The 15,213-nt window shown below is 51.6% G+C and overlaps 2 protein-coding genes across 4 annotated transcripts in view; one reads left to right on the top strand and one right to left on the bottom strand.

Annotated features, from left to right (window-relative positions):
• LOC138782933 (cytochrome P450 2C20-like) overlaps positions 1 to 12,407 on the bottom strand; it is a 60,779-nt gene extending 48,372 nt beyond the window's left edge. Inside the window, exon 1 of one of the 2 annotated variants that reach the window (XM_069956950.1) lies at positions 12,318 to 12,407. In XM_069956950.1, coding sequence (XP_069813051.1) covers positions 12,318 to 12,328 — 11 coding nt within the window. In that variant the 5' untranslated portion in view covers positions 12,329 to 12,407. Of the gene's footprint in view, positions 1 to 9,361; positions 9,707 to 12,317 lie in introns of those variants that run through there. The other variant, XM_069956949.1, reaches the window with a different exon arrangement.
• LOC138782934 (mucin-2-like) overlaps positions 7,774 to 15,213 on the top strand; it is a 28,650-nt gene continuing 21,210 nt past the window's right edge. The window contains exons 1-3 of one of the 2 annotated variants that reach the window (XR_011361596.1): positions 7,829 to 8,255; positions 11,247 to 11,346; positions 11,979 to 12,516. The gene's annotated coding sequence lies outside the window, so the exon portion shown is untranslated. Of the gene's footprint in view, positions 8,256 to 11,246; positions 11,347 to 11,978; positions 12,517 to 15,213 lie in introns of those variants that run through there. The other variant, XM_069956951.1, reaches the window with a different exon arrangement.

Below are 15,213 nucleotides of genomic sequence, written 5' to 3'. Positions count from 1 at the left end.
CAGGTGAGTTCCTGACATTACCCCCCCTCTTATGAGGGGCCTTAGGACCCTTATCCACTGGACCGGGTTTAGACGGATTCTGGGTATGATATCGTCGGATTAACTGAGGAGCGTGTATATCTCTAACTGCCACCCATGTACGCTCTTCTGGTCCAAAACCCCTCCAGTGGACTAGGTATTGTAATGAACCCTGCACCCACCGAGAGTTTAGAATTCTCTCTACCTCATACTCCAGTTCACCCTGGACGACTAGCGGAGCAGGAGGAGGTGACGGAAACACTGGTGGCACATATTTTTTCAGCAAGGCTTTATGAAAAACAGAATGAATCTTTAGGGACGATGGTAGTTTAAGCCTGAAAGTTACTGGGTTAATAACCTCTACGATAGTGTATGGCCCAATGTATTTGGGTGCCAGTTTTCCTGATTGGACTCTCAATTTCAGGTTTTTTGTTGAGAGCCAGACTTTTTCACCTACAACATATTGATGGCCAGATATGCGTCTTCTGTTGGCATACTTTTGATAGGTTTCTTGGGCTTTCACCAAGCTCTGATGAGCTTGGGCCCAAACTGTGCACAGTTTCGAGAATATATCTTCAGCTGAAGGGTTTACAGATTCGGCAGAGTGGACGGACGAGTATCTGGGATTAAACCCATAATTACAAAAAAACTGCGACATACTAGTAGAGCGCTGCTCATGGTTGTTTAGGGCAAACTCAGCGAGTGAAATGAAGTCACGCCATTTGTCCTGGGTATTAGACACAAAACATCTTAGAAACTGCTCCAAAGACTGATTGACCCTCTCGGTTTGTCCGTTCGTTTGAGGGTGGAACGCAGAAGAGAAAGACAATGAGACCCCCAGTTTACTACAAAACTCTCTCCAAAATTTAGCAACAAATTGAACACCCCTGTCAGAAACAATGTTCTCCGGGATCCCATGCAAGTGTAACACATGATTGACAAACAGCGTGGCTAATAAGCGAGCACTGGGTAGTTTACGTAGTGGAATAAGATGACACATCTTAGAAAAACGATCCACCACCACCCAAATGACAGTTTTACCCCTAGATAGTGGTAGGTCCGTGATAAAATCCATGGATAAGTGCGTCCAAGGCCTCGTAGGGACCAGCAGAGGGTGTAACAACCCCTCCGGTAGACTACGGGGAACCTTGGATCGAGCACAGACCTCACAGGCTTCCACAAACGATTTAACATCTCGGCTCCATGTTGGCCACCAGAAATGACGTGACAGCAGATATTTAGTTCCAGCAATACCAGGATGCCCTGCCAACACAGAACCATGAATCTCTTCCAATACTCGGAGACGGAGATTCGGCGGTACAAACAAGAGAGACTCAGGAGTGTTATGGGGGGCCATACTCTGAGACTGCGTGACTAGAGTCACTAAGTCTGGTTGCAAAACAGATATTACAACGCCAGGTTTTAGTATCGTATCGACACAGTTTTCGGGCATGACTTCAAAATCAAAGCTGCGGGAGAGGGCGTCAGCTCTGATAATACGAGAACCGGGTCGATAGGTGATTTCAAAGTCGAACCTAGAAAAGAACAGTGCCCACCGGGCCTGCCGTGGAGAAAGACGTTTAGCAGTATCAAGGTAAACTAAATTCTTGTGGTCAGTGAGTACAGTGACTTTATGTTTGGCCCCTTCCAAGAAGTGCCTCCATTCATCAAAGGCCATCTTAATGGCCAACAGTTCTCTATTGCCAATATCATAGTTGCGTTCTGCTTGTGAAAACTTTTTTGAAAAGAATGCAACCGGCCGTAGGTGGGTAAGGGTGTCTGACCCTTGGGACAAGACCGCCCCTACCCCCACCTCGGACGCGTCTACTTCAACAACAAACGGGCGTTCGAAATCTGGCTGAGTCAGTACTGGAGCTTCTGAGAAGCAATGCCGAAGTGTGTCGTATGCCTCAAGAGCCTCTTTGGACCAGTGTACAAGGTCTGCCCCCTTCTTGGTCAAATCGGTAAGAGGCCTAGCTATGATAGAAAACCCCTTAATAAATTTCCTGTAATAATTAGCAAAGCCTAAAAACCTTTGTAAGGCCTTCAGGTTGTTAGGTCTTTCCCAATTTTTTATGGCCGCCACCTTGACCGGGTCCATACTAAACGAATGGGGAGTAATATTATAACCCAAGAACGAGACCTCCTGGAGGCCAAACTGACATTTCGACAACTTGGCATAAAGATTATTTTGTCTGAGAAGCTCCATTACCGTACGGACATGCAACACATGGGAAGACCAATCTGGGGAAAAGATTAAAATATCATCGAGGTACACCACAACAAACCGTCCCAGATACTCACGAAAAACATCATTGACAAAATGCTGGAAGACAGCCGGAGCATTGCATAACCCAAAGGGCATGGCGAGATACTCGAAGTGGCCCTCTGAGGTATTGAATGCGGTCTTCCACTCATCACCTTCCCTGATGCGGATTAAATTGTATGCTCCCCTCAGGTCTACCTTGGAAAATCAATTAGCTCCTATGATTTGGTTAAACAGATTAGGAATTAATGGCAAGGGATGCTGATTCTTAACCGTAATCTTATTCAACTCCCGGTAATCAATACAGGGACGGAGACCCCCGTCCTTCTTCCCAACCAAAAAGAACCCCGCCCCCATGGGAGAAGAAGATGGGCGTATATGACCTTTACGCAGGCTATCCTTTATATATTCCCTCATAGCTTCCCTCTCAGGACAGGACAGATTGAAAATCCGACCTCGAGGGTATTTGACACCAGGAAGTAGCTCAATAGCACAAACATATGGTCTGTGTGGTGGTAATTCTTCTACTGCTTTTTCGTCGAACACATCAACATAGTCTGATAAAAATTCTGGAACCTCCCCTTCTCCGGAGGAGCATTCTGCAAGAGACACAGCATTACAGTGGGAGGCACATCCAGGCCCCCATCGTACCAGCTCCCTGTTGGGCCAGTCAAAGACAGGGTTGTGAGTCTCCAACCAGGGCAACCCCAGAATCACGTCAGATGACAAGTTATGCATGAGTAAGAAGTCGAGTCTTTCCACATGGACAGACCCCACCTTGACCTCAAGACAAGGTGTCACATAACGTACACTTCCCTGGGCAAAAGGGGCAGAATCTGCTCCAGTGACATTAATAGGACGCTGGAGCAGCAGGGGACATACCTCCAAACCAGAAAAAAACATAGGATTAACAAAGTTGGTTGAGGATCCAGAATCAACCTGGGCGTACCCATTAATACTTTTATTCCCCACAGACAAAGAGATTGGCAACAATAACTTATTTTTGAAGGTTACCTGTGCGCCTAAGAGACCCCTTCGACAATCTCTCAGGCGCTTAAGTTTTCCGGCGGTGGCCCTGGTCTGGAAGGGCATTGCCGAACTTGGTGTCCTGCTTTTCCGCAATAAAGACATAAATTGTTCTGCAGGCGATGGGCGCGTCGGGCTTTAGCATCGGTGGCATCCACCTGCATCGGCTCTTCGGGTGGTGGTAAGACTGGGAGAGAGGATTTGGGGTGTGAGAGCGGTGATACAGGGGTTCTAGGGTGGTCAGGGGTACCCTTCTCTCTCTGTCGGTCCCTGAGTCGTCGGTCAACCCTGATGGCTAGTGTCATGCTGTCCTCAAGCGAGTCAGGAGTAGGATATGCCACCAACATATCCTTCAATCTGTCACAGAGACCCACTCGAAACTGATATCTGAGGGCCGAATCGTTCCACGTGGAGAGACCGCTCCACTGCCGGAATTCTGAGCAGTACTCCTCCACTGGACGTCGGCCCTGTCTCAACCCAGTCAGCTGTCGTTCAGCGTTGGCTGCACAGTCAGGGTCATCATACAATAGACCTAAGGCGGAAAAGAACTGGTCGGGGCTCTGTAGGTGAGGGGAGTCAGATGGTAGAGAAAATGCCCACTCCTGTGGTGGTCCTTGGAGGAGGGACATGATGATGCCTACCCTCTGAACCTCACCCCCAGACGAAGTAGGGCGTAACCTAAAATACAGTTTACACCCCTCTCTGAAGGCACGGAATCTCCTCCTGTCCCCTGAGAACTTATCAGGAAGTTGAACAGGTGGTTCAGGAGGTGTGGAGGAGGTCACCGTGAGCTGTCGGGGTGCCGTCTCCTGTTCTTGGACCCTTACAGCGAGCTCCTGAACCATCATGTTGAGTCGCTGCATTTGGTCCACAATATTAGTCAGGGCTGTCCGGTTGTCCATGAGGCAAATGGCGGTAATGGCTGGCTATTCTGTCAGGACAGGCAAGAACAGACAAGACAGAGACAGTGGGCCCTGAATCTGAACCCACCACTGACCCTGCCTAATTGCCTCGGCCGACCCTAAACGGTCGCGGACAACCACGAAGGCGTTCCCTACGCTGCGTAAGTGAAACACAGAACAGCACGGACAGACAAACACAATAAAGAATAGTAGAACAAGCCGGGTCAAACCACACAGGCAACGCAGTACAAAGTCGGAACACAAGGGATAGTCGGAGGTCAGGCGGAGGTCAGAACACGAGCAGTCAGGCAGAAGGGATTAGGACGGGATACGCAGGAGAAGGACAAGGGGAGCTGGGATCAGAATAACTAATAGCCAGCATTTACCAGCTGGCTTTCACTTTACTTTATACTGGACCAGGAGCCCGGACCAGACACTGATTGGTCCGGTCTCCTGATCCAGCAATCACTGCAGCTGCGGTGCTGCAGACCAAGTGGCAGAGCGATCTGCCACTCAGCCTGCACGAAGCCGCATCAGCTGTGCCGGCCGGCCGGCTGACTGACTGTCACGTGAGACCGCGGCGTCCCCGGTTACTAGGGACGCCGTCGGGTCTCCGTGACGTCACTCCGCTCCGGCGGGCGGAGCTCCGGCACGCTCTCGAGCCGGCCGCCGGAGCAGAGTCCGGGGAAGACGCCGCAGGAGCCGGGTCAGGTAAGTTCCTGACAGGGTTATAGTAAGATTCTCTCTGTTGCCTATAGTAACCAGCAACACCTCCCATAGCAACCAATAACAGCTCAGATTTCATTTAATGAAAAAAGCTAAGCTGTGACTGGTTACTAAGGGAGTTGTGGCTGGTTGCTATGGGAGCTGTAAATGGTTGCTAGTGGCAACAGAGAATCCTCCTGTAACACTTTTTGTCCTATAAGTGTGACCCTCTCTCCCCATATGAGGACAGTACAGATGTGTGAGGGGCCTCAGTGCAATCTCTGGACTGGGGCGGACTACTTTGTACACAGCTCTGTGGAGGGATACGAGAGGGCAGCAGGCATTTACCATGGGACAGACTGCAATGCATCCTGGGGAATACAGCTGCTGTCTGGTCACATGATCACACTAGTGCCTATTCGCAGGGCAGATCCCTCCCTCTCCTCACAGGGCAGATCCCTCCCTCTCCTCACAGGCAGATCCCTTCCTCCCTCCCCTCACAGGGCAGATCCCTTGCTCCCTCCCCTCACAGGGCAGACCCCTTCTCTCCTCACAGAGCAGATCACTTCTCTCCTCAAAGAGCAGACCCTTTTTCTCCTCAGAGGGCAGACCCCTCCCTCTCCTCACAGGGCAGACACCTTCTCTCCTCACGAGCAGACCCCTCCCTCTCCTCACAGGGCAGATCCCTTCTCTCCTCACAGGGCAGATCCCTCCCTCTCCTCACAGAGCAGATCCCTTCTCTCCTCACAGGGCAGATCCCTCCCTCTCCTCACAGAGCAGACCCCTCCCTCTCCTCACAGGGCAGACACCTTCTCTCCTCACGAGCAGACCCCTCCCTCTCCTCACAGAGCAGACCCCTCCCTCTCCTCACAGGGCAGATCCCTCCCTCTCCTCACAGGGCAGATCCCTCCCTCTCCTCACAAAGCAGCCCCCTCCCTCTCCTCACAGGGCAGATCCCTCCCTCTCCTCACAGGGCAGATCCCTCCCTCTCCTCACAGGGCAGACCCCTCCCTCCCTCGCCTCACAGGGCAGATCCCTTCCTCACCTCACAGGCAGATCCCTCCCTCTCCTCACAGGGCAGATCCCTCCCTCTCCTCACAGGGCAGATCCCTTCTCTCCTCACAGAGCAGACCCCTCCCTCCCTTGCCTCACAGGGCAGATCCCTCCCCTCACATGGCAGATCCCTTCCTCCCTCCCCTCACAGGGCAGATCCCTCCCTCTCCTCACGGAGCAGACCCCTCCCTCCCTCTCCTCACAGAGCAGACCCCTCCCTCTCCTCACAGGGCAGACCCCTTCTCTCCTCACAGGGCAGACCCCTTCTCTCCTCACAGGCAGATCCCTCCCTCTCCTCACAGAGCAGACCCCTCCCTCTCCTCACAGCGCAGACCCCTTCTCTCCTCACAGGGCAGACCCCTTCTCTCCTCACAGGGTAGATTCCTTCTCTCCTCACAGGGCAGACCCCTCTCCTCACAGGGCAGACCCCTTCTCTCCTCACAGGGTAGACCCCTTCTCTCCTCACAGGGCAGATTCCTTCCTCCCTCCCCTCACAGGGCAGATCCCTTCCTCTCTCCCCTCACAGGGCAGATCCCTTCCTCCCTCCCCTTACAGGGCAGACCCCTTCTCTCCTCACAGAGCAGACCCCTCCCTCTCCTCACAGAGCAGATCACTTATCTCCTCAAAGAGCAGACCCCTCCCTCCCCTCACAGGGCAGATCCCTTCCTCCCTCCCCTCACAGGGCAGACCCCTTCTCTCCGCACAGGGCAGACACCTTCTCTCCTCACAGGTCAGATCCCTCCCTCTCCTCACAGAGCAGACCCCTCCCTCTCCTCACAGGGCAGACCCCTTCTCTCCTCACAGGGCAGACCCCTTCTCTCCTCACAGAGTAGATCCCTTCTCTCCTCACAGGGCAGACACCTTCTCTCCTCACAGGGCAGACACCTTCTCTCCTCACGGAGCAGACCCCTCCCTCCCTCTCCTCACAGAGCAGATCCCTCCCTCTCCTCACAGAGCAGACCCCTTCTCTCCTCACAGGGCAGACACCTTCTCTCCTCACAGAGCAGATCCCTCTCTCTCCTCACAGAGCAGATCCCTCCCTCTCCTCACAGAGCAGACCCCTTCTCTCCTCACAGGGCAGACCCCTCTCTCTCCTCACAGAGCAGATCCCTCCCTCTCCTCACAGAGCAGACCCCTCCCTCTCCTCACAGAGCAGACCCCTCCCTCTCCTCACAGAGCAGATCCCTCCCTCTCCTCACAGAGCAGATCCCTCCCTCTCCTCACAGAGCAGACCCCTCCCTCTCCTCACAGAGCAGATCCCTCCCTCTCCTCACAGAGCAGATCCCTCCCTCTCCTCACAGGGCAGACCCCTCCCTCTCCTCACAGAGCAGACCCCTTCTCTCCTCACAGAGCAGACCCCTTCTCTCCTCACAGGGCAGACCCCTCTCTCTCCTCACAGAGCAGATCCATCCCTCTCCTCACAGAGCAGATCCATCCCTCTCCTCACAGAGCAGATCCCTCCCTCTCCTCACAGAGCAGATCCCTCCCTCTCCTCACAGAGCAGATCCATCCCTCTCCTCACAGAGCAGATCCCTCCCTCTCCTCACAGAGCAGATCCCTCCCTATCCTCACAGGCAGACCCCTCCCTCCCCTCACAGAGCAGACCCCTCCCTCTCCTCACAGAGCAGACCCCTCCCTCTCCTCACAGAGCAGATCCCTCCCTCTCCTCACAGAGCAGACCCCTCCCTTCCTCTCCTCACAGAGCAGATCCCTCCCTCTCCTCACAGAGCAGACCCCTCCCTCTCCTCACAGAGCAGATCCCTCCCTCTCCTCACAGAGCAGACCCCTTCTCTCCTCACAGGGCAGACCCCTTCTCTCCTCACAGGGCAGATCCCTCCCTCTCCTCACAGGGCAGACACCTTCTCTCCTCATGGAGCAGACCCCTTCTCTCCTCACAGGGCAGATCCCTTCTCTCCTCATGGAGCAGACCCCTTCTCTCCTCACAGGGCAGACACCTTCTCTCCTCATGGAACAGGCCCCTTCTCTCCTCACAGAGCAGACCCCTCCCTCTCCTCACAGAGCAGACCCCTCCCTCCCTCTCCTCACAGGCAGATCCCTCCCTCTCCTCACAGAGCAGATCCATCCCTCTCCTCACAGAGCAGATCCCTCCCTCTCCTCACAGAGCAGATCCCTCCCTCTCCTCACAGAGCAGATCCCTCCCTCTCCTCACAGGGCAGAAGAGAGAGGAGCCAAAGAGAGTGCTTCCGGGTCATCACCTGCTGCCTGACTCCTCCTCTCAACCTCACAGCTGCAGGAGGTCACAGTGTGCCAGGTCAGGGACATAGGTAAGTGTGCAGGAGGGCAGGGCTGGATATGCTACTAATCTGCAGACCATCGCTCTGTCCTTCTCCTTACAGATACATAGTGATATATCCTGCAGATTATTACACCCCTGACCTCTCTGCAGAACATCGCTCTGTCCTCTCTACCTCCTGATACATAGCGATATATCCTGCAGAGTATTACACCCCTGGCTTGTGTACAGATCTGCAGAACATTGCTCTGTCCTCTCTACCTGACAGATACATAGTGATATATCATACAGACTATTACACCCCTAACCTCTCTACAGAACGTTGCTCTGTCCTCTTCATTACAAAGTGAAATATCCTGCAGATTATTACACCCCTGACCTCTCTGCAGAACATCGCTCTGTCTTCTCCACCTTCTGACAAATACATAGTGATATATCAGCCGTCACTGTTACAGCAACTGGCAAACTAACAGATATCAGATGGTAGAGAAACATCCTGACTAGAGATGAACGAACTGGGTTCGGGTTTGAGTCCATCCGAACCCGAACCTTCGGCATTTGATTAGCGGGGGCTGCAGAACTTGGATAAAGCTCTAAGGTTGTCTGGAGAACATGGATGCAGCCAATGACTATATCCATGATTCCCACATAGCCTTAGGGCTTTATCCAAGTTCAGCAGCCACCGCTTATCAAATGCCGAAAGTTCGGGTTCGGATGGACTCCAGCTGCTCCAGGTTCGCTCATCTCTAATCCTGACCTGATTCCAGGCCCGGACAGAGACCCAGCAGGTCACATTCACCCCAGGGGCAGAAGCTATATTGCTGTTATATCCTTCTGTTCTCACCTGTGACTGTCAGGCTGTTATTACCCCATCACCCCCATCATTATCTGCCCCCAGAGCTGCGCTCACCTGTGACTGATGTGACTGTCAGGCTCTTATTACCCCATCACCCCCATCATTATCTGCCCCCAGAGCTGCGCTCACCTGTGACTGATGTGACTGTCAGGCTCTTATTACCCCATCACCCCCATCATTATCTGCCCCCAGAGCTGCGCTCACCTGTGACTGATGTGACTGTCAGGCTCTTATTACCCCCATCACCCCCCATCATTATCTGCCCCCAGAGCTGCGCTCACCTGTCAGTCCCCGCGGTGCAGATGACGCCTCGCTCTCCGCTCTTCTCTTTATACACAGACGTCACTTTACTGGATTCAGGTGAAAGTTTCCGCGCTCTTTGTTCTTTATTCCGAGGTCGGGAGAAGCTCATCCCCGACATTTCCTGCTGTCACCTCCCAGGAGAGAGAACCCTGCCCCCTGCCGGCTACTGCTGCTGTTATCAGATCTCATGTGCCCCCTGCCGGCTACTGCTGCTGTTATCAGATCTCATGTGCCCCCTGCCGGCTACTGCTGCTGTTATCAGATCTCATGTGCCCCCTGCCGGCTACTGCTGCTGTTATGAGATCTCATGTGCCCCATCACCAAGACTCCATCACCTCTTCCAGAAGGAGCCAAGAAGGGATCTGGCTGTGCGGTGTGGTTTGACAAGGCTCTATGTTACCCCTGGCTTCATTTCTTTACCTGCAGCCAGGGGCTACGGCTGCTACGGGGCCCCGCCGCATCAGGTGTCCTGGTACCTGGGGGCAGCACTGGTACCGGACTCAGCGTCCGCCCGGGCTAGTACTTCCGGCGCACGGAGCGTCTGTGCCGGAAGTACAGGCCGGGGGCGGACTCTGAGCTCTCTGGTACCTGTGCTGCCGGGGATAGGACGGGACGCGCGAGGGGCCCCCCTTGCCATCCGGTCCTATCCCCGGCAGCACAGATACCAGAGAGCTCAGAGTCCGCCCCCCGGCCTGTACTTCTCCGTGCGCCGGACGTACTAGCCCGGGCGGACACTGAGTTTGGTACCAGTGCTGCCCGGGAATCCCCGGGACACCCCACAGGAAGCCCCCTGGGGAGAAGCGGAGAAGACAGCCGACGGGGGAGTTAGAAGAGTTGTGTTGTTTTTTTGTTTTGTTTTTTTTATATGCTTTGCAAAGGGGGATGATACAGGGGGCATCTATGGGGATCTACAGGGGGGGGCATCTATGGGGATATACAGGGGGGGCATCTATGGGGATAATACAGGGGGCCATCTATGGGGGATAATACAGAGGGGCATCTATGGGGGATAATACAGGGGGCCATCTATGGGAGATATACAGGAGGCATCTATGGGGGATATACAGGGGGGGGGCATCTAGGGGGGATAATACAGGGGGCCATCTATGGGGGATAATACAGAGGGGCATCTATGGGGGATAATACAGGGGGCCATATATGGGGGATATACGGGGGGGGGGCATCTATGGGAGATATACAGGAGGCATCCATGGGGGATATACAGGGGGGGGGCATCTATGGGGGATAATACAGGGGGGCATCTATGGGGGATAATACGGGGGGGGGCATCTATGGGGGATATACAGGGGGGGCATCTATGGGGGATAATACAGGGGGCATCTATGGGGGATAATACAGAGGGGCATCTATGGGGGATAATAAAGGGGGGCATCTATGGGGGATAATACAGGGGGGGTGGCGGCATCTATGGGGGATAATACAGGGGGGTGGCATCTATGGGGGATAATACAGGGGGGGAAACTATGGGGGATAATACAGGGGGCCATCTATAGGGGGATTATACAGGGGGCCATCTATAGGGGGATTATACAGGGGGCATCTCTAGGGAGACAACATAAGGGGCATTTATAGGGGGACCAAATGAGAGGGCATCTATAGGGGCACAACACAAGGGGGCCATCTATAGGGGGACAACATGAGGGGCATCTATAAGGGGGGGGCAACATGGGGGACCATCTATGAGGGGGATTGAAAACACAGGGGGGTCATATACTATAAGGGGGTCACATAGTGTTAGGGCTACCAACTAAATGAGGGTGTAAAGGGGCCAATAGAGATGTGCAGTGTGTATAGAGATGAGGATGGTGCCAGTATAAGGAGCCTAATATGTTTGTCTGGCAGATTCTGTGGATTCGTGGCTCGGACAAGTTCTCATAATGGCCCTGGGAAGATGAAGAAGAAAATGAAAAGGAAACAACTCTGATCAGAGAAGACATCCCCTGTGAGTCACCTGATGTAACTGCACTGTAATGTATTTGGTGTACAGAACCTGTGTAGAGCTGAGTGTGTTGATGGCGTAGTGGTCGATCGAGGGAGGGGGGGCCCAATCAAAAGTTTGCTATGGGGCCCAGCCATTTCTAGTTACGCCCCTGCCTGCAGCCTTATATGTTTCTGCCACTTTGACATTACTAATAATTAGCGTTGATTGGACTTGCCGAACTGTTTGGATCTAGCAAGGTCCTCCAAACCCAAACGCTCGACATTTGACTCCCGGTGGCTGGAGAAGTTGGATGCCGCCCCAGTACTTTTCAGGACAGTCGGCACATTGGGGATAAACAGCCACTAGATACGCGTTATTATAGCAGGCCAGGAGGATGCTGGGAATACATGAGCAGTGCAGACACACAGGCCAAGAGGATGCTGGGAATACATGAGCTGGGCCTTATACTGATCCTACAGACACGACCTGTATATAGAGCAGTGCAGGGTACACACAGGCCAAGAGGATGCTGGGAATACTGATCCTACAGACAACCTGTATATAGAGCAGTGCAGGGAACACACTGTCTTCTCTTCCTTGTTACTTGATGTGAATTGTGATGGATTCTCTCTCTGTCATGTGATTCGTTACAGATCAGGTGTCAGGAGGAGGACGACTGCTTTATAGGGTAAATCCTAACCCAGCTATATAAACAGGAGACCACCCCGAGTATGAGGCGGTATTATTCCTCTACACGGAAGCTGAATATAAAGCAATCCTCCGCACCCCTGCTGCACGTCCGATCACTGCTCACAGGTGATCACTATGGGATTGTCACCACAGGTTCCCTTTAAATCACACACAGATTTCTCAACACAGCCCAATAAAAACCCGAATTCCCCATAAACACCTTGTGCTATTTGTTTAGCTTCATTTCATAGACTTTTGTAAAAATCTGAAGGACATGTTTATGAGGCGGCGGGGTGACTGACCTGGCGGACATCGACCTGCTGACCCCGCAACGTTGCTGTGTATGTCAATACACAGGGCGCTTTCAGCTGCTGCAAAACAGGATAAAGCCAAAGCTTCCTACCTCTGCTAGACTTAAAGGGACTGTCTGCAGATGGCTCCTCCCACTTCTGCTTATATGGGGCAACAGCAACTTAAAGGGACAGTCCAGTCTTTAATAAATAAAGCTCAATCAATGTAGAAAAACATAGTTCTTCGATATTTTAATAGACTGTTTATTCAATTGCTCTTACTTTCCAAATGATTTGCTTGCTGTCAGTGAATAGGGATGTTGTTATCTTTAAAGGTATGAGGCTGCAGCTCACTGAAAGTTACAGGGTCTGTGGTCATTCATCACCACCTACGCAGCATACACACCGCTACTGTGGATAGTGGGTCCTACTATCTGGGAGGGTCATTACACCGCTCTGGCCACCTGTGACTACATCATCTGTGAGTACACTATCCCAAGGGACCCGGTAGCAACCGGCAAGACACTGACCAAAGGGGAAAAGGGTACAACCGCCTTACACACTAAAAGCAGGCGTGCCATCACACCTGTGTGCCCACTAGGCACTGGCGTCACGTGACAACTCAATAAGGTCTGGTCTGGTATCTCGGCCATCCACCACAGGAGTGGTGTCACACTACAACACCTGGCAAGTGACCGGCCGTCCCTCCGATATAATACCTTCGGGAGTACACCACAGTCACACTATGGAGTCTGTACTGGAAGAGCCGTCACACTATGGTGTATATACTGTAAGAGCGGTCACACTATGGTGTATATACTGTAAGAGCGGTCACACTATGGGGTATATACTGTAATAGCGGTCACACTATGGTGTATATACTGTAAGAGCGGTCACACTATGGGGTATCTACTGTAAGAGTGGTCACACTATGGTGTATATACTGTAAGAGCGGTCACACTATGGAGTATATACTGTAAGAGCGGTCACACTATGGTGTATATACTGGAAGAGCGGTCACACTATGGTGTATATACTGGAAGAGCGGTCACACTATGGTGTATATACTGTAAGAGCGGTCACACTATGGAGTATATACTGTAAGAGCCGTCACACTATGGGGTATATACTGTAAGAGCGGTCACACTATGGAGTATATACTGTAAGAGCGGTCACACTATGGGGTATATACTGTAAGAGCCGTCACACTATGGTGCATACTGTAAGAGGGTCACACTATGGTGTATATACTGTAAGAGCGGTCACACTATGGTGTATATACTGTAAGAGCGGTCACACTATGGTGTATATACTGTAAGAGGGTCACACTATGGGGTATATACTGTAAGAGCGGTCACACTATGGTGTATATACTGTAAGAGCGGTCACACTATGGGGTATATACTGTAAGAGCGGTCACACTATGGGGTATATACTGTAAGAGCGGTCACACTATGGTGTATATACTGTAAGAGCGGTCACACTATGGGGTATATACTGTAAGAGCGGTCACACTATGGGGTGTATATACTGTAAGAGCGGTCACACTATGGGGTATATACTGTAAGAGCGGTCACACTATGGTGTATATACTGTAAGAGCGGTCACACTATGGTGTATATACTGTAAGAGCGGTCACACTATGGGGTATATACTGTAAGAGCGGTCACACTATGGTGTATATACTGTAAGATCGGTCACACTATGGTGTATATACTGTAAGAGCGGTCACACTATGGTGTATATACTGTAAGAGCGGTCACACTATGGGGTGTATATACTGTAAGAGCGGTCACACTATGGGGTATATACTGTAAGTAAGGTCACACTATGGGGTATATACTGTAAGAGCGGTCACACTATGGAGTATATACTGTAAGAGCGGTCACACTATGGAGTATATACTGTAAGAGCGGTCACACTATGGTGTATATACTGTAAGAGCGGTCACACTATGGTGTATATACTGTAAGAGCGGTCACACTATGGGGTATATACTGTAAGAGCGGTCACACTATGGGGTATATACTGTAAGAGCGGTCACACTATGGTGTATATACTGTAAGAGCGGTCACACTATGGTGTATATACTGTAAGAGCGTCACACTATGGGGTATATACTGTAAGAGCGGTCACACTATGGGGTATATACTGTAAGAGGGTCACACTATGGTGTATATACTGTAAGAGCGGTCACACTATGGTGTATATACTGTAAGAGCGGTCACACTATGGTGTATATACTGTAAGAGGGTCACACTATGGTGTATATACTGTAAGAGCGGTCACACTATGGTGTATATACTGTAAGAGCGGTCACACTATGGGGTATATACTGTAAGAGCGGTCACACTATGGTGTATATACTGTAAGAGCGGTCACACTATGGTGTATATACTGTAAGAGCGGTCACACTATGGTGTATATATACTGTAAGAGCGGTCACACTATGGGGTATATACTGTAAGAGCGGTCACACTATGGTGTATGTACTGTAAGAGTGGTCACATTATGGTGTATATACCGTAAGAGGGGTCACACTATGGTGTATATACCGTAAGAGCGGTCACACTATGGTGTATATACTGCAAGAGCGGTCACACCTTGGGGTATATACTGTAAGAGCGGTCACACTATGGAGTATATACTGTAAGAGCGGTCACACTATGGTGTATATACTGTAAGAGCGGTCACACTATGGTGTATATACTGTAAGAGGGGTCACACTATGGGGTATATACTGTAAGAGGGGTCACACTATGGTGTATATACTGTAAGAGCGGTCACACTATGGTGTATATACTGTAAGAGCGGTCACACTATGGGGTATATACTGTAAGAGCGGTCACACTATGGGGTATATACTGTAAGAGCGGTCACACTATGGGGTATATACTGTAAGAGCGGT

Source organism: Dendropsophus ebraccatus, chromosome 2 (assembly GCF_027789765.1).
Source record: "Dendropsophus ebraccatus isolate aDenEbr1 chromosome 2, aDenEbr1.pat, whole genome shotgun sequence".
NCBI lineage: Eukaryota > Metazoa > Chordata > Amphibia > Anura > Hylidae > Dendropsophus > Dendropsophus ebraccatus.
The sequence above is the reverse complement of the archived record's forward strand: the minus strand, read 5'-3'. Positions and strand labels throughout refer to the sequence as shown.